Below are 19,275 nucleotides of genomic sequence, written 5' to 3' on the forward strand. Positions count from 1 at the left end.
AGGAGTGGAAGCATGCTGCAGTCACAGACCTCATAAAACAAAACATCGGCTGATGCCAAAGAACTAAGCAACTTCCGACCCATCTTCCTATTACCGTACGCAGCAAAGTTGATAGAGAAAACAATCAATCAGCAACTCGCCAATCATCCCATTCTTCACAATCCTCTCGACAACGCCTAATCTGTATTCCACAGCAATCATAGCTCAGAGACAGCAATTATCATCCCCATGGGTGAGATTCACACCCTTCTAGACCTGGCAAAAGGTGCTGCCCTCATACTGCTGGACCACTCAGCAGCATTCGACACAGAGTCACTCTCCAGCCTCATCAAACAATTACACGATACTGGCATCCAAGGCCCAGCTGTCAAATGGATATGCTCCTTCCTCACAGGGAGAACAAAGCAAGTCAGACTTACCCCTACACATCTGAACACAAAGACCTGATCTAGAAGTCCCTCAAGGATCATCCCTCAGTCCCACCTTGTTCAACATTTACTGGACACCACTTGCGGACATCAGATCCCACGGCATCTCCATCATCTCCTATGCCAATGGCACCCAGGTTTCCATGTCAGACAAATCCTCCATGACCAGATCCAACTTTACAGAATGCCTGCTTCATGCAGAAGAAGGGATGAGACCAACTGCCTGAAACTCAATATGGCTAAGACAGAAGTGCTGACCTTTTACGAACAAAACTCCTCCTGTGACTCTGTTTGGAAGCCATCAGAGCTCAGTCCTACTCAATCACCCAACAACCATGCATACAACTTGGGGATCATATTAGATTGCATACTCAACATGGCCACGCAGGTGAACACAGTTAGCTCCACCTGCTTCCACATGCTAAGCATCCTTTAAAAAAAATCTTCAGATGGATTCCCAAGAGCACCAGATGTGGAGTCACTCAAGTCCTAACGACCGGCAGACTTGACTACAGCAACACACTCTATACCGGAATCCCCAACCACCTACTTCACGGTCTTCAGGTAATTCAGAACTCTGCTGCCAGACTCATGCCAAACCTTCACCGGCACATACATTTCAGGCCTCACATCAGAGCTCTCCACAGGCTGCCGATATACAAACAATGCCAATTCAAACTGCTCACACATGGCACTGCACAATATTGGACCAGCATATCTCAACTCCCACCTCCACTTCCACCATACACCTATGCTGTGACACCGACACACACACACACATTCTCATACCTTGCACCCAAAACATGGAACAACCACCCCCTACAACTAAGGGTGTCCTCCTTACTTCTGGAATTCTCTAAGAGGCTGAAGACCTGGCTCTTTATCTAAGACCATACAGACAACCTATCACTTCTGCTCCAGCACCTGGATACCCATAGGGTGACAAGCCATGCTTTACAAATCGCTTTAACATATGTGATAAAATAACTACTGGAGAAATCCTCCAACAAAGCTCTTGATGCTAAGGGAATACAACCAAGAAATACTCCATACGTCACATCTTATAGGGAATACTGAGCAAAGAGAAACACATGCACACAGCTTAGTTTAGACAGTCTACCATAATTTTATTTCTAACTCTCTATCTTCAGCCTCCTCATCAATGATTAAAACATTAACAAAGCAGGTAAAGAACCTCTGGAGCTAGAGGTCAGAACCACAAACAAAGTGTTTTCGGTCATGGAAATGCATTTGTGAGGGGAAAACCAAAATAAAGTGCTGAGGGAGCTTGATCCTCCGATTTCTCAGCATTCACATCACCCTTTCTTCTGTATGTTGGATCATCCCATCCCAGCACTCCACCTTTCTATCTCCTCCAAACACCACCTTTAAAGCCACAGCTTTTAAGCAAAAATAATTGGTAACTGAAGAGAAACTGATTTATTGAATAACAATGTATGTTTTAAGTAGTTGTCTACCCTTCTTTACACTGCATTCACAGCAAAGGTTGGGGGTGATTATCTCCCATAATTTGATGCTTCTATGGAAAATTACCCACTTCCATAGGTCACTTACTTGGCCTTAGACACCTGCATACATACAGAAGAGGGCCACAAACTGGTGGAGTAGTCTACAAATGGGCAGCATGTACAAGTTCAACAAGAACAGCGATAGAACAATAGACATTTGAGGGATGCCACAGCTGAATTAACTTGCTTCTGATAACAAAGGAAGGCAGTGCCACAGCTTGTTCCCTTTTGGCCAAAGTGGACTTGATCTACTTTCAGACTGTCCCAAAACACTCTGCTTCTCCCAGAGTTTAATCCGGATGCTGTGGTTGATTACCTCAAATGTCACTGATATAGCAAGTAAAATCAGAACTCGAACACTACTATCATCAGCCAGGGTACGTAACTCATCGAAGAAGGACATCAGTACTACTTCAATAATTTGACCTGGCCTGTAGACTGCTTGAAAAGAATCAAAGGGTTGCTTTAGTTTAGCAACAAAACCTACTAAGTTCAAACACAGCATTGACGGCTAATTAGTCCTCTCTGATATGCAAATAAATAAGCTACAGAGTATGGCATACCGGCATCTTGCTGGGTTACAGATACTTTTCGGATAAAGGTCATGTTATTCTCTATCTAGCTGCAGATCATCTTTCTCTGCTTTCAATAGAACCTTGTTTCACAAACACAGAAGCTTTTACTCTGTTTGTAATATTCAAAATGTTACTTACTTGTGATCTTGTTGTGACTCAGAACCAGTTGTGTTATGTTAGATAACGTGACTGTCAAAGGAAGAGAAAAAAAATACAATTATGTACATTTTAATGCACAGTCTGGCAACAGTGACTCCTCTGTATACAACTAATCAAAACACAAGGCAACAAAAGAGATTAATCTGATAATGTGAACATGCTGACTACATATAAACAATACACCATTTCTTGCCCACACATTTCAAGGTCTGCTACTGCTCACAAATCAAATAGGATAACTAACAGCCCACACAGTTGATAAAAAGACAGCTCAATTTAACCTGAAGGTGTGGAGTCATTTTAAGATTTCATTTGAATGAGTCCTTCCCACCAAAGGAAACAACCATTAGCAAAGCCAATAAGTCTGCAGTTGGCCGACAGCCTTTTGGCTTTGTTAATGATTGTTTAGCTATGGTGTTTGTAAAAAGTTGTTTGTTGTGGAAGCTGCCAAACTCTCACCAATATAAGAAGATGGTAGCTTAAAAGGAAAAATATTTTTCGGTCAAAAAAAGCATACTTTGTCATAATAGTGCTTGGCATTGAAAGGAACTACTTTATGTGTACTCCTTGTAAAAGAGCAGAATGCTGTCACTCACAGTGAAGCTAGCCAATTGTGGGAGTGGGCTGACCGACCAGACAAATGCATGGCTCAAAACGATTGACTGAAAGAGTGAGTGAGTGAGTGAGTGTGTGTATGTATGTATGTATATATGTATGTATGTATGTATGTATGTATGTATGTATGTATGTATGTATGTATGTATGTATGTATATATTATTTCTTCCAAAAATCGCTTTAGCAATTGAAGCCACACTCCATTGGAGGTAAGAGACATCTTTATTAACTAAAACAGGCAGCTTCCCCTCCCGTATTAGTGTCCTTTGCACTGACGCGTTTCAATAGGTTCTCCCATCTTCTTCAGAGGCCGTCGTGAGCAGGTAGATTATCGTGCGTAACCCGCCGCCCCTGCATGCTCATTTAAATATCTTTGATTGGCCTCCGGTGTGCAGATTGTAATCATTACTGTTGCATGCTGGACAGCTTAGTTTTAATTTATGCACCAATTGCGCCCTCCAGTGGGTTACCTGCTCACGTTCGATCGAGGACCGTTTCTGCAGCACATATTGAGCCTCTGGAAGAGACTGTCTGTTTAAATTCATGACACCTCCAATGCCCAGATTTACTGAGGAAATCCTCCTTGAGCAGTCCCGATATGTTTCCTTCGGGTGGTGCGTCGCCCCCACGGCCTGAGGCACGCCGTGAATTAATTCTTCCAAAAATCGCTCCGGCAATTGAGGCCGCACTCCATTGGAGGTAAGAGACATCTTTATTTACTAAAACAGGCAGCTTCCCCTCCCGTATTAGTGTCCCTTGGCCTGACGTGTTTCAATGGATTCTCCCATCTTCTTCAGAGGCCGACGTAAGCAGGTAGATAATTGTGCAGAACCCGCCGCCCCTGCATGCTCATTTAAATATCTTTGATTGGCCTCTGGTGTGCCCATTGTAATCATTACTGTTGCATGCTGGGCAGCATGGTGCATAAATTAAAACTACGTGTAGACACATGTTTATCCATCATAGATGAGCTAGTTGCTCTACCTAATAAGATGTAAAACAAAGCGCAACTTCAACTGCAGACAGGTGTCTTGGGAGACGAACTCTTCTGCAGGAAAGTATAGTGACAGCGACACAGCGAGGCAGGTTACTAATAGTTGACACTACACTCTTAGTCAACAGAAGGCATTATGCTTGACTGAAAGGTGATGATGACGCTCTCCAAGTGAGGGTGAGTTGAGAGATACTCTGTGTGTAGTGCCACCTTTTCCAATCAGGCTAGTAGGTCTGCACTGGGGTGGGCTTCTTTTAGGTATGCGTGTTCCAAAATCACCTTTTCTCACCTACCAATATACAAACTAGTGCATTGTTCTAGCAACATTCAGTGACAACACACAAATTCAGTGTTAGGATTTGGTTAGTTTATAGCCTGTTTTTAACAAATATTCCTCTAACCTAGGTAACTAACTCGGTCTCTACAACATCTGTCTGAATTCGATTTGAAAGCCCTGCTCTCTCCTAAAATAAGTTAGCATAAAAAATGTTCCTTTTTGATAAACTACTAGTTGATGCCCTTTAATCGATTATTGCTTTTGCCCGACTGGGATGAACTGTCAATGTGAAACCTTAAATGAACTGTGGCCAAATGGCTACTTATTAAACCCTGAACTATGCATCCTAAAAGACGTTTACGGGTGTGACAGTATATGCAAACAGTAGCTAGACAGGGAAATGTGCTTGCCTGTAAAAAAAATGTCCATTGGGTAAGTCTAAAAAAGTTCAATAGTATTTTAATATTTTTGCTCCCCACTAAATTCTTTTCAATAAGATTTCCAGATTAAAATGTGGCGAAGAGGTGAAAGCCAGAGCCTCAGAGAGGCATAAAGAACCAGTCTCAGTTTAAATATACTACAAATAAAAAAAGAACACTAAACACCACTTTCCATATAATAGTTGCATATCATATCCTATATTATAGATTTGTGTCTTAAAAAAATCGCATGTTCCAGCTAAAAGTGAAAGTAATAAGGTACGGGTGATTTAATAAAATCTTTCTCTTCACAAAACAAGTGTGTGGAGCACAGAGATGGCATACTGTTTTTCAAGACTGAATGAAATTCATAGGACGAAGTAAACAGTATAACAGTTAAAGGGTGGGGGTGTCGGTAAATAAAGAAAATGCTAATTGTATACAGAAAGAATAAGGGCCTGATTACGAGTTTGATGGTGTGGGAGTGGGGTGGCACGCCCCTGCCCCACACAGCCAAATTCAACCACCACCCACCTGATTACAAGTTCTCGTTGTCTGGCAGGCGGTCTTTTGGCATTCCCACAGTGCACCGCAAGGGGAACGCCAAAGCAAGTTCCTGCACGGCATGGACTGTTAAGCCCATGCCATGCAGGAACTGGGCATACATGCAGACAGTGGGGGACACCATGAACCCCCCTGCATGCATCCCCATGGCCTGAGGCACCAGGGGGCCCTGTAAGGCCACCTTAGTTTCCTTACCACCACCGGTTTCATGGCGCGAACACCGCCATGAGGCCGCTGGCAGGGAGGAACTCGTAATATGCTTGGTGGGGCAGCAGCGGCCCGCCAAGCATATTGCGGCCTCACACCACCGCACTACCACCAGGGATTGAGGATCCCTATCGGTTGCGGCCGCCTCATGGCAGTCCGACGCAAAAATTGTAATTCGGTGGTCAGACCTCCGTTGCTGCAGTGACCACCACACCACTGCCAATTTGGCAGTCCTATGGACCGCCAAACTAGTAATCTAGCCCTAATTTACTACCCACTCTGCTTTTAACACATTACCCAAAGAGAACAATATGTAAGAAAGCATGCAACCCAATAAATGTACAGCTGTATTGCCACCAGCTAGTTGTTTGTTTAAATAAAAATGTAAAAGATTAAAACAGTTCTACATAATGAGTTTAGCACCATTACTATAATGTGTTTTAACAACCAGCAGAAGTACTGAGCTTTAGATGATGTGTGTGCATACATCACCTATAATGCACCATTGCTTCAGAGACATCTAGCAAGTTCAGATTAATTTGTGTGAGTTAGAAAGGTGTAACCTTATGTTTAATCACCCGGGGTGATATTCCTAGAGAGAACTGTCTCAGAGTCATTTCAGGTTTATTCATTCATGAACATGGAATTGGAGTTAAAATGTCTTAATAACTAAGTGATGGGTTGGGGTTACCTCTTTAATAGTAGGAATGATGCATTATAGGGCTTCTACTCCTTGCAGAGCAACAATTAAATAGCTGGAGAAATGGCTCAGTGAGCTACAAACTCACTGCTGCTGACAAATGGGGTATTCTAGAGGTCATGATTTCGAATCTCTGCACAACACATTCAGTTAACTAGGTACCATAATTTGAGTAATAGTAGCATCTGGTAATTACAACATGCATAAGTGCTATAAAAAAAGTCATATTTCCATAATACTTTCACCTCCCGCCTTGGTGCCAATTTCAGAGAGCAAATGGCAAGAAATAAGCATCTGGTCTGGGACTGAGGTAAAGAAAGTCAAGACCTTTTTACATTAAGTAGAATGACTAGCCCCAGCAGAAGGGATTTATAACAGTAAGGAACGATGGGGTAACCCCATGGACTCAACCATAGCTACTCACATAGTCATTTGCAGCCAACCAATCCCCACTTTGATTCTAATGAGTTTACATAACCACCATTCACTTATCGTCCAAACCTTCACCTCAAAGCCATGACACAGCAGCACTCAGGGTCATTTCAATTGCCCTAAAAGGTGTGTGAAGACTAAGGGCCTCATTCAGTTTGGAATGAACTGAAATTCCAACAATTTCTGGAGAAAACACTAAACGGAGAATGCAATCTACTGGTTGAATTTCCTTACCACAGGGAGATTATCCTGGAGGAAATTCAGCCAGAGGAATCTACTCCGGGTTGAGATTTTCCACCCACCAAACTCTACATATGGCCTTAAGTGCATGGATTTGGACAGTCTGGTGTCACAACCCCTGACGTGGCTTCTGTTTAAGGCGTTTGCTCTATTCCTCTGTCAATTCAGTCCCCCTTCGCTAATACCTATGCACATCGACTCTTCTTCCTCCACAAGCAGATCACTGTCATGCTCTGGCTTTCTCTGACCTCCTCATTGGTGCTGGTATGCAGATGGTGACCACAGACAGTGTGCAAAAGTAGTGGGTGCACCTTAACTGCAGGATACTTTGCATCTGCCAGTACATGGCCATTTCATGGTAAGTGGACAGGCAGGCAGTGCACCACCATTCCCTAGGACAGTCACCTTCTGCTTCCTGTAGGATAGCTTACTCTCAGGAGATGTGATATATTGGTTACCCAAATGCAGCAGTGACGGACTGAGCACTGATGCAGGCAGTAGCAGCTGCCAGGGAACTGGGGTGGAGAGTCAGGGGGACAAAAGACAACAAAAAATACCACTTAGCTCATCCGCCGGCTGTGTCTCTCCTCTGCTTCTCCGGCGAGTCCCGGAAGCAAGAAGCACTCAGGGACCCCTAAGCCAATCACAGCGCTGCAATGCAGCTTTGTAATTGATCAGAGCACCGTGGTTCGGCACTCAGAAGGGGAAAGGGAGCCTGTGCATGTTACCCACCAGGCTGTGCATTACAACCTGGTGGGGAACATGCAACGTGTGCATGACTGTTTGGCTGGGCTATGGTGGCTGGCCAAACCATCATGCACACTTGGTGTGCAAACCACTCCTCGTCCTGTGCTACCTGCCCTGCCCTAACCGAGCCCCGAGTCTACGAAAAATAAAATGATATTAACAAAGTTATTATCATTTTTTTCCTGCTCCGAAAGCATTGGGGCGACGCTCCTCCGCCTTCGCGGAGGAGCCGCTCCTAGATGAAGGACACCAGAAATTCTGTGAATCAGCTGCAAAAGCTGGGACTTTGTTTAGAGAACTCTTCCAACCACCCTGTGAATCACAGATAAAGGTCATGCATGTCTTATAGCTCTCCCTGGCCTTAGGTACCTCTGATCATCAAGTTCTAGTCAACAATATCAGCCTGATATATTTACTTCTTGAACGGCCAGCTAAAAAGATTACTTTCAAATGGACTCATCAAGCTCTACTGCTCCACCTAGCACCGGATCCCTTCAGACTGCATCCTTGTCCCCTGTGGTATTCAGATTTAGATGAGAACACCATGAATTCTACTGGTCAAACCGGACACAGTCATACATCAGGACGAGTAAGACACACAACAGCCTTTCAAGGTGTTGGTACCAACTTGACAGTGCCTGGAGACCATTGTTTTATTTTATGGATTTTCTTAAAATTGAATAGCATAAAAATCGGGGTAGTAGTATACATATACAAGTGTTTCTTAGTTTTCTATCAAAGGGTTCTAAACAGCAGTGTGTCGATTAAGTAAATTATGTATTAGGAATAACATATTCAATTTAAAGGCATCATGTGCATACATCTGTTGCTTACATTCCCAAAGATGCATAAGCATTAAACAGTGTGGTTTGAAAGGCATTTGATATTCTTATGGTGTCATAATAAAGACAGGCTCACAACTACAATGTAGGCAACATGATACCACAGGCAACACAATACATCATAATATCAACTGATGGGGGGAATCAATTGAGGGCTAGCTTAGTTGAATGTCCAACAAGGGGGAAAGGGAAAGAAGAAATGTTACTACCAATAAGCATAGTGAGAGAGTTGCAAATGGTCCTACACTAGAGACCATTTATCTCTGCATTTACAATGGCTACTCATCTCTCCTCTTTTCCACAAGTCAGTCTTTCCCAAAAGGATTATTACTACTCCTTAATCGGCTAATGTGTGCCTGCAACCATTTTCACCTAGCTCACGAATAGGTCCAACAGCTTGTGAAAAGTGAAGGATTTGTATTGCTAAATGGTAATGTCCACTATAGCAATGCCAGCTGCCTTTGGTCTGCTCCCTTTGTGGGTGAAACCGGGGTGTGCTGGATGGAAGTCGACCTTTTTCCACAACATGACTCTACTAAATTAGGTCCTTGTTCTAAAACACCACAACAGTGAAGGACATAGCACACATTTAAATACGTTTCAGCTTCATTCTATGGTTGTGTGTTGCACAGGTCTAAGCCACATGAGAGCTCGGAATGCCTCAAAGAAGAATCAATTAACTGTTGTGGGGATCTACAGAGAATGGCCCTTTTATGTAAAATGTCTCAATCTTTACCAATAAATAAACCACAATAAGATAGGCAGATCTTGCCAATGCTTTTGTCCAAACATTTCTTAAGTTTTTGAGAGGGTGCTCCTTGCCATAAAGTGCCACTTCCTATTCACAGTCTTTACTATTGGAATGGGACCCATCCCAGATATGGGAACACAAAGCAAAATTGCATGAATGCAGGCCCCACTGGCTTGGAAAGATTTCTTAGAGGGGGCTGGAACTCCTGGGGTCTTTTTGAAAATCCCTTGCCTCTGTTGGGACAAGAGCGCCGAGGTTGCTGACAGGCTTCAGTCTGCACCTATGACTGTGTGCAAATCACTCTGCCAAGCTTATCAATGATGATGCAACCTCGTCTTTGCATGCCAGCCTCTTAGGATTTTCGCGTCTCGTTTCTGATCGGATATTCCCAGTTATTCAGATGTCTAGTTCCCAGCAGAGTTGGTTACTAATGCCATTGCAGGTAGTAGGAGGTGTGCACCCTCCCTTCTACGCTGACTGTTTTGCGAACAGATTCACGAATGGTCCCAGAGTAATTGTATCTTATAGAGAACTGATGTTAATTGGACTACTTTCCACAGCCAGCTATCCTCAAGCACTTCGTTTGGGGCTCCAGAAGGAGCAACACTGGTTCAATGACTCTCAAGAAGCTTCTATACTACGTGTTTCAGAATGCAGAGCGTCCCCATCAGCCTCTGGGATTGTACATTATCTTGCTAGTGTGTTTTGAACACCCTGCTATTAGTGCCTTTTTTCAAGACCTAGTAGTACACAATGCTGAAGTTGCATTTAGCCTCATGTTTCCCTCAGGTTCTTGGATTTCCAGCACTCAGTAATTTAGCTTCTTTGCTTGGACATGGAGTGGCTGGCGTGCTTGCTGAAGGGGTTGACTATGTGCCTTCTTCAGACAATACTCGATCCCAGGGCCCATCTACTCTATGCTATTCTTCATGACATTTTGGTACAAGCAGCCTAGCGGTTGGGGAGGAAGAGGGAGAAGCCTCCGCTTTCCTATATTGTCCAATCTCTCCTTCCATTACGCTGGGTGAGTATTAGGTCTGTCATTTCAGCATTAAGGCCACTTCTGGAGGCAAATGAAACATTTAAGGATGTTTGGGGCAGAGTAGCCAGATGGGAGCTGTTGGCAGTTAGTTATTTGAGCATTCTATGTCACGCCTATTTCTCCTATCAGGTGATCTCCCTATCCTCAGGGTAATGCCAGTCTGAACTCTTGGGTGCTTTGAGGTGGCGGTCCTTCAGTTTGTCGCTGCACTTTTCAGTTGGAGTCACCTTGATAAGTTGATGTGCTATGTTCCTGCTATAGAGAAACCCTTCTTCTCTGTTTGGCATTGTCGAAGTGACCTCTGTCCTGCTCAAGGATTCCTCTTGAGAGGGAGTCTTTTTCACATGCTAAGAACCTCTTTGTCCTTTTGTTACTTTTCCACTGTTTAAAAGATGTATCGGTAATACATTTATTAGTTAGTGGGTTTGGTCAAAGGTTTTCTGAACCATCTCTGGTTCCCAAGCTTTGTGTCACCCATTTAGTTGATATGAAACAACAAAGTCCACAAGCATCCAGAGTCTTTTTTGATTGGCTAGTATATCAGAATCTACATCTTGCCTCCTTGTTAGCACGTTTTTCATTACCTTCAAGTTCAGGGCTAATTTGCAGGTTTGGCTTCCTCTTGAACAGAGGTGAGGATCTTAGTATTTTGAGTGCTGTGGAGCCCTTCACTATTCTTTATATTGTTTGTGTAGAATTCTAGTGTTGGACATGGATGAGCGGCAATTTGTAATTGGGGTTCTCTGTTCAATGGTCATAGGAACATCTACTCCTTTTACTAAGATGATATCAAAGGCTTTTGAAGTAAGTGCGGCTTATAAATGTTTTCTGGAGCATTGAATTGGCTTCTGGTATTCCACTTTCTCCTAGAAGATGATGTACCATTAGGTCTACATTTAACCTATGCTCTCCGTCAGCTGTTTCTCCACCCTGATGTGAACCTCCTGATCAGTTCCCTTATTTACATGAGTTTTCTGTCATTACCTGTGACAACGCTGTCTTCTGCACGCCAAGAAGTCAGGGTCCTCCTTTAGACCTGTATTCCAATAAGATTTTTTAAACAAGGTCACAGACCCGATAGTTGTCAAGTGAACTCCTGGGTTGGTGAAGTTCCATATCTCTTAAGGAGGCCAGGGTGGTACCTAGTCTATAAAAAAAGAGCAAATGCTTGGCTGTTCTGTTCCTATTTCTTAACAAATAAGAAAAAAAACGTGTTTCATCCAGGTCATGGGATGGAAGCCATGTTAAATAATTAACTTGGTGACTTGCAGTCAGTACAATATGTAAGCAGTGTAAAGACCTCCACCCTTTTAGATTTATCTATAGCCCTTTACGCGGTACACTAATCAGGTCTTAGTTCCAAACTAAAGACTAAGGGCTTCATGTCTAAATCATTCGCAAGATTTGAATATTTTTCATGTGATCATGCTCCCACAATTGAAATGTTCCCTTTCTGTACCAAACCCCTCTCTTTTATATCCATTGTTCTGAATTGTTCTTCACAGAGTCTGACAATATTTAATATTCATGTATCCCCGATGACCACTCTGATTCACACTAGAGGGTTCTCTGTTTATGCATACACTTATGATAACCACATGGGTATCCTCTATGTGAATGGTAATCTGAAGGACATAATAAATCAGTCTGCATTTTCATGATTCGTATTTAGTGCTGACAAGTGTAAGTTGATTTGGCAGCCAATCATCACTGTGGTGCAGACATTAGTGGCCAAAGAGAATGGGATACTCTCAGTTTCTAGATAACTATCCCTTCCCAGCTGTCTCTGCCCTCAAATGTAATATCTGGTTTAGATAATGCCCAGATGAAAAAAGGCAGTTTGCTTCTTTTTATTATGCCCTAAGAGAAAGATAACACTTCTCCGCTCAACAGAAGGATAAAAAAAGAAAGAAAAAAAAAGAAAGTGATATACATACCATCATTATTTCTACATTACCTCATGGTAATGCCCTCTATTTGGGTCTGCCAAAATATTTAACCACTGGGCTCCAGGCTGTTCAGAACGGGCTGTCCGGCTCCGTTGAACTCTGTTTCACCATTCTCCATTTTTAGGTCTCGCCTGGGCAGCGCATGCGCTGTCTCTTCGAGAGATGCTGTATACAGTATAGCGGGGGAAGCTCCGCCCACTACCACACCCAACTTTTTAATTTGCTTGTGTGTAAATGCTTGCTTTTGATTCATTATGAAGCTTGTTAGCCCCTCCTTAGTACGTCCATGTCGTCATTTCATTCCTCCCATGGTTATTGGCCCCTTTACTAGGTTGTTGCACCGGACCGGTTCTATTTTCTTTATTGAGTTTTCCCGAACTCAAGCAGGAGGACGTGCTTCATTCAGCGGCCACGCCCACTTTCAAGGCAGCGGGACGATGGCGCCTTTCCAACCTTGCCACCGCTGGTTTTTCTTCTCACTATAGATTAGGTTTGAGAGAAGTTGCCACTCACTTTATTATATAGGTCTTTATAAATATCCATGGGTAAGTGTGGCAGGAAGGAAGCAGGGTGTTTACTTTACACTACCCTCGCCCCGCAGCTTAGGGGCCACAGCTCCTCCTTCCTGGGCAGGGCACCTCGGGGAGTTGCTGCTTTAACTTTTGCTTTGGAGTCTGGCTCTCTCACCCAGCTCCTGCGTCCATGCTTGATAACCTGGTGCAGCATAGTGCTGCGGGGGGCTGAAGCTGGTGTCGAGCCGCTCAGGAGGTGCCTTGTGGCTGTCCTTGGAATTTGTTTAGGGTTGTTTCCCGTTGATCTGTTTGTGTTACCGAGAGGCCATGGCGGAAGGGAATGCTCCAATGTACAAGGACACCGTTAAGTAGAAAGAGGAAGGACCCACCTTTGTGGGGTGAAAGCATCTGCAGCTACTGCGCTTCGCCCTCAAACTAGTTTTTTTTTTGTTTTTTTGTTTTTAAAACTTTTATACTGAGCGTGGTGCCCGCTTCAGGGACACCGCGCTCGGTTTATTTATTTCTTTTTTACTTTAAAACTGAGCGTGGCGGGTATATGTAGAGATTTTACTCCCCTGTGTGTGTTACACAAATGCCAGATACCCACGGCAGTGCCCTCCCAAGAGGTTCTATGCTCCCTAGTGTATTGCACAGATGCTAGGAGCTCAGTGGTGCGCTGCGAGAGGGCTCGGTGTGTTTCTGGTGTGTTGCACAAATGCCCTGATCTCACTGGTGCGCGTCGAGCGTGCTCTGTCTTCCAGGTGTGTTGCACAAATATCCTGATCACTGGTGCGCTGCAAGAAGATTCGGCGTGTCCCTAATAATCAAAATGCTGGGGCTTCGTGGGCTAAGGCAGGATTACCTGCCGGCTGCATGACAGGCCAGCATCATATTACATGGGCTGTTTACTAATGATTCGGGGAAAATGCTTTTCTCGCGCGGTATATAGACCAGACGCACAGGTACATTTTGTCGGGTTACATATCACCGAGTACGTGACTGGATGCTCTGAGAGCTCTTAATATCTGTCTAAACCCAACTTTCAATATATTTTTTGCAATATTTTAGCCTTCCAAAAATTGTACACATCGTTACGTTAATATAGTTAAATATTGCTAAAAAAATGCATGCATACCGCCATGCTTAAACAAGCACACACAGCGGCAGGTGGACTGGCACATGAAGACATGAATGCACCTGCCATATATAGACACACGTAACTTAGCAAACAGGCCTAAACTACCCGGATCGATGTGAGAAAGTTGTTAAGTTCAGTTTCATGTGATGCATGGGGCTCGCTCTCTGCTCCCTCTTATACAACGTAGCTCCCGAGAGAGGGAGGTGGGGGGGGGGTTCAACCAGACTGCCCTTTACAAGGCTGCAGGGGGGTAAATCAGCCGCCAGCCTGAGTTTTCACAGTGGTTATTTGTTTCACTGGAGAGGCAGTGAAGCCCTTTCTGTGCAGACTTGATGGGAGCAATTGTGTCCTGTCTTTTCTCTCCATGTCCTCCCAAAGTCACGTGTAAAATCTTTCTTCTTGTTGTGCTTACCACTTCCACGCACTCATTCCTAATGTGATGGGATAGCATGGATACAAGCTTGATTCCTAATGTGAGGGGATAGCACGAACACGATTGTTTCCAGTGGGGATGTAGCTCCGTGGTAGAGCGCATGCTTCGCATGTATGAGGCCCCGGGTTCAATACCCGGCAACTCCAGTATTTTTCTTAGCTTGTCCTTTAATCAACTTTTGACTTTTTAAACAATCCTGTTTAAAAAAGCAGCATTGTATTCAAATCATGCATTGAAAGTGACATTTTACATTCAAAACACCAACAAGAAAGCATTCAGAAAGGTAAAACCTCATACTTGCAGTGAGAAAAGAGATATTGCGTAAGCCGTACACAACAGCTCCAATGGTTTTTAAACTTTTGACAACACCCCAATTAATAATTACTGGAAACCAGGGTCCCCACTTACAGCCCCCCCCCCCCCCCCCAAGTCATTATTGGAATTGGGGCCCACCACTGAGACATGCCTGCTTGCCTAATGCCCCTGCCTAAACATTGTGATCATTTGAACAGCAAAACAATATACAACAAGCATTTGCAATGCAATAGGTCTCGAATGTACGCGAGTTTGAGCTATTGGCATTCAAAATGATAATGCCTTTTATTTATTTTTTGTTTTTAAAACATAAGTAAAAGGCTTTGTCATTTACAATGCCAATAGCTTAAACTCGCGTAAATGCGAGACCTATTGCATTGCAAATGCTTGTTTTCAACTGCAATTACTTCCACTTCATATGGTGAATGTCTACATTGTTGTACAGGGTAGGTCACCATCAAAAGAGAGTATCTATATACTTAAAATATCATTTTTGACATGAAAACATACGTGGCTTGAACTTAACTCTACATTTATTTACATTTTGTGAGCCACAGTCCTGCCTTTAGCTTCTCGTAACTAGGGTTCTATATCCTTAGCAAGTGTTGGGATTATCCTCCTTCACCCAACACCGGATTTCTAAATCTCGAGCAGCTTGCTTTGTTGGGTGTTTATTTGCCTTCCTTACTCTAAAACCGTGAAATGATCCTTCCAGTTCCCCTTAACTTTGAAGCAAACTATTAACTTTCAGGCAACACCTTAAAACATTTTATTCTCTTTGTAAATGCCTCATGTCGTCACACAAATACTTTTCTTGGTGTATGGACAGCCATTTTGGGGAACAATGCGCAGTACACATGTGAAAACAAAATAATTAGTGAAGAGAGGCGTAGAAGTAGTGAGTGTATTACTTACATGTGATCTTCATTACGCCTGGCCCTAGTCTTCCCCAATCAATATGACACAGACATCTGCTCTGGCTGTTTAGCCAAAGGTGGTGGCTTAAGTAAATTAGGTGGTCGCCTGAGGTGCAGGACCTCGTTATGGCAATCATGTTGGGTGAGGAACGACATGTGTTCCTCTCTCAGATATGGGATCCACATTAATAGGAAAGACTGACACGTAGGACTAAAAATAATAAGATCAGAGGAAATTATCAGTTTAGATGTGTGCAGTGCTTAATTTGAGCAGGTGGGGCTCACTGGCACATATTGCTAAGGAGGAGGATGGAGGGAGGGAGAGAAAGACAGAAAAAATCTGTGACAAAGGAGTTAACGCAGGAATTAAAAAGTACCTTCAAGAGAGAGATAAAGAAACAGGGAGTGTCTGGCAGTGGTTTAAAGAGGTATGAGGTGGAATCAAGACTACGCAGACTCGGTATTCAACACACCAACATTCACTAGAGCCTTTTGGAAGTGTTCTGAAACCCTAACACTAGGCAATTATGAATCCCTAAAACTATACAACTCTTCACAAGAACTATGAAAGTGATGCTACTCCCCTCATGAGCATCTTCCACGCCACTACGCGACAGCACAGGAGACACTGAGTGACCTGAGATAGTACAAACCAGGAGCATAGATCCTTCACCATGGACCTATAAACAATGAAGTTAGACTCTTTAAATACGGCTGGCTTTGTCTGTTTGATGGTTCGGTCTCAGTAACTGATCGCACTTATTTTCTGACTACATTTTATTTTGGATAAAAAGTTGTGCTCAATGTTCAAACCACTGGAATGGGAGTCTTCGGCAATGCTCATCTCAAAGCACAACATTTCCACTTTGGTACTATTAACACAACATTCCTCATCGACCCCTCTCCCCCTTTGATTTCCCTACTTACTTGAATGAGGTGGTTGTGCCTAATTAAAGTAAGTAATAAAAGCGAGGAGAAGGACTGGGAGTAATGCAATTACTGGTAAATAATTCAGAGATTTGCCTACATTAAGTGGCACATGGTCGAGACATATGTCAATCTTAGTTTGACTCCCAAATTCATCCCTCAGCCTGATGTGTAGTTTAGTTTTCATCTGCATACATTTAAAACAGTAGCTGGTATTCGTCAGTGAACTCTGCTAATGGCCTTATTTATATGTGGAAGAGCGATGCATATACGATTGACATATGTGATACGCAAAATAGAACTACACTATGGATTTACAGATTATCAATAAAATTACAAAGCAATACTTGATATGTTTAGGTTGGATATAAAAAGAAACATCATTGCATGTTACAAACAAAATATGCAAAGTTACACTAAGGCAACTAATTTCTGATCAGAGCACATAATGGGGCTGATGGACCAAAATTATGTCTCAAAACAGGAGACGAGTAAACTCACGCGAGCAGACAGGTTCTTATTTTATAAGAACTTTATATGTAAAGCTGTGACGGTCGATGAAGTCACTAATACTGCTTTTATTTGCATCATCTTTATTTATCATACTGTTTTCCTTTTTCATCTTCCTCATTTTGCTTTGTATTTTACCGTAGCTGGTGTTTGCCCTCATTTTGTTAATACCGTGAAACCTCCAATAAAAAGACTAGAAATAATATGCTGGCTTTGCCAAACTAGAAGTATGGTGAGCATCTGTTTAGCCGAGAGGTTAATCAAGCGAAACACAGACGAAAGGGGATATTGTTTCTAAATCCAAGCTCACGGATTACCAGGGAAGCTCGTCTCGAAGCAGTTTAATGACATCTCATTTTGCAGGTTAAGTTTATGAACTACTTACAGAGCCCAGGGACTTCCAGCATGTTGCAGATGCCCCTTTCACTCATGTCCACTTCTGTCTGGTTCTTCTCCCTGCATTCCTCCACGATCTTCTTCAGGGACTTGGACATGTTCTGAACACGAAAGAATCAAAAGTTCCGTTACTATGCGCGAAGTGGCCATGTCAAGACTCGGCTGTACGTTGCGTAGTTTACAGAACGCTATGCTGTACGAGCTACTTCAATTCATTCAGGATCACTGCCCAGAAGCGTAACTTTTGACTCAAGTGCACAAAAATTAATTAACCGGACAGAAAACACGCCCTTCTCATACTTACCACTACGTCAAGAAATGGAGGATGAATGCGTCCAAATTAAAGCGCACACGTCAAATCCTCCGATACAATACACTATATGTTAGGCAAATTAAAGATGCCCAGAAGCTAAATCCGCGAAACTGAGCACACCCTAGCCAATAGACATGAAAAAAGGACAATACCATCAATGCATTGAAGACGGCTACAACCAGTGTGTAACTCAAGCGGCCATCTTTTAAATCCAGCATTTGTATATTCGTTGAAATGAAACAAAATTGCACAGACTACGAGATAAATCTAGTTCTTCCTATTGCTGTCATTTGAAAGTTTACTGTTTCAAATAAATGTAATTTCTTTTACTATCACGTAATGGTATCATTTTTTAAATACAAAATATTTTCTAAAACAGCTTTCTTTAAAAAAAAAAAAAAAGGAAAAAAATAAAGAGATACAAAAACATTGTTTTTCTAGTCTTCTGTATCCTGACGAGCGTTTTTTTCCTATCGTCTGCGGTGCCTGTACTGTCACCTACAACACATCATTTCGTTTCATGATGGCCGGAAGGTTTACGGAAAATATCGCGTCGTTAATTCTATGCCTTTGCCTGGGCACGCCCTGCATAGGAAGTCACTCCAGGCCATGGAATTATAGGTCTTCCAAATAAGGCGAATTCCACGCCGGACGTCGCGGTGTACCGTGCTTTTAAGAAACCTGTGTTTTCGTGGCTTGAATCAAGGAGCTTGCGCGTTGCGGTATCGATAATACTATTTTTCCAGGTGGTCTTCAGTAATATTCATCCGGGCAGCTGGTCGCAGGATGAGCACTGAGAGTGTGGATACAGAGACCAGTTACAAAGTGGCAACATCTGGACTAATGGAGCACCAGTGGATACAAAGTAGCCAGACTAATGTAACGCCAGTGGATACAAAGTAGCCAGACTAACGTAACACCAGTGGATACAAAGTAGCCAGACTTTATACATAGTCTAGTCTAGAAGTTGCTGCTTAACAATTGTATTTCAGGCTGGTTTCTCGGTGTGTCAGCCCATAAGGAATACTAAATTAACTCCTCCTCGTCCTCTAATCATTGGAAATACTTCCTAAAATAATAACTTTTCTAGCTATCTTAACAAGTTTACTCTATGTTTGTCAATCGGCTCGATATGCGTAGGTGCTTGGTAGCCTCATATAGGGTTGACTCGTTTATCAGAAACAAAAAGACATGCTGGCCGTTAGTTTACGTGTTGCTTTTGTGGAATGGGCGCTAGCTGGTAGGGTAAAATAATTCGAGTAATATTCTAATTCTCAGTATGGTTTTGTGACGTGGCGATACTCAGCCCTGCCAAGTTTTTCAGCAGTGGTGCTTGGACAATT

General features: G+C 43.0%; 1 protein-coding gene across 1 annotated transcript in view; it reads right to left on the reverse strand.

Moving 5' to 3' along the window:
• RSU1 (Ras suppressor protein 1) overlaps positions 1-18,085 on the reverse strand; it is a 463,261-nt gene extending 445,176 nt beyond the window's left edge. The window contains exons 1-3 of the mRNA XM_085631500.1: positions 17,924-18,085; positions 17,609-17,720; positions 2,671-2,721 (exon numbers count right to left, since the gene is read on the reverse strand). Of these exons, the coding sequence (XP_085487626.1) occupies positions 2,671-2,721; positions 17,609-17,717 (160 nt within the window). The 5' untranslated portion in view covers positions 17,718-17,720; positions 17,924-18,085. The remainder of the gene's footprint in view (positions 1-2,670; positions 2,722-17,608; positions 17,721-17,923) is intronic.
• Positions 18,086-19,275: the final 1,190 nt, after the last annotated feature.

This window comes from Triturus cristatus, chromosome 10 (genome assembly GCF_964204655.1).
Source record: "Triturus cristatus chromosome 10, aTriCri1.1, whole genome shotgun sequence".
Taxonomy (NCBI): domain Eukaryota; kingdom Metazoa; phylum Chordata; class Amphibia; order Caudata; family Salamandridae; genus Triturus; species Triturus cristatus.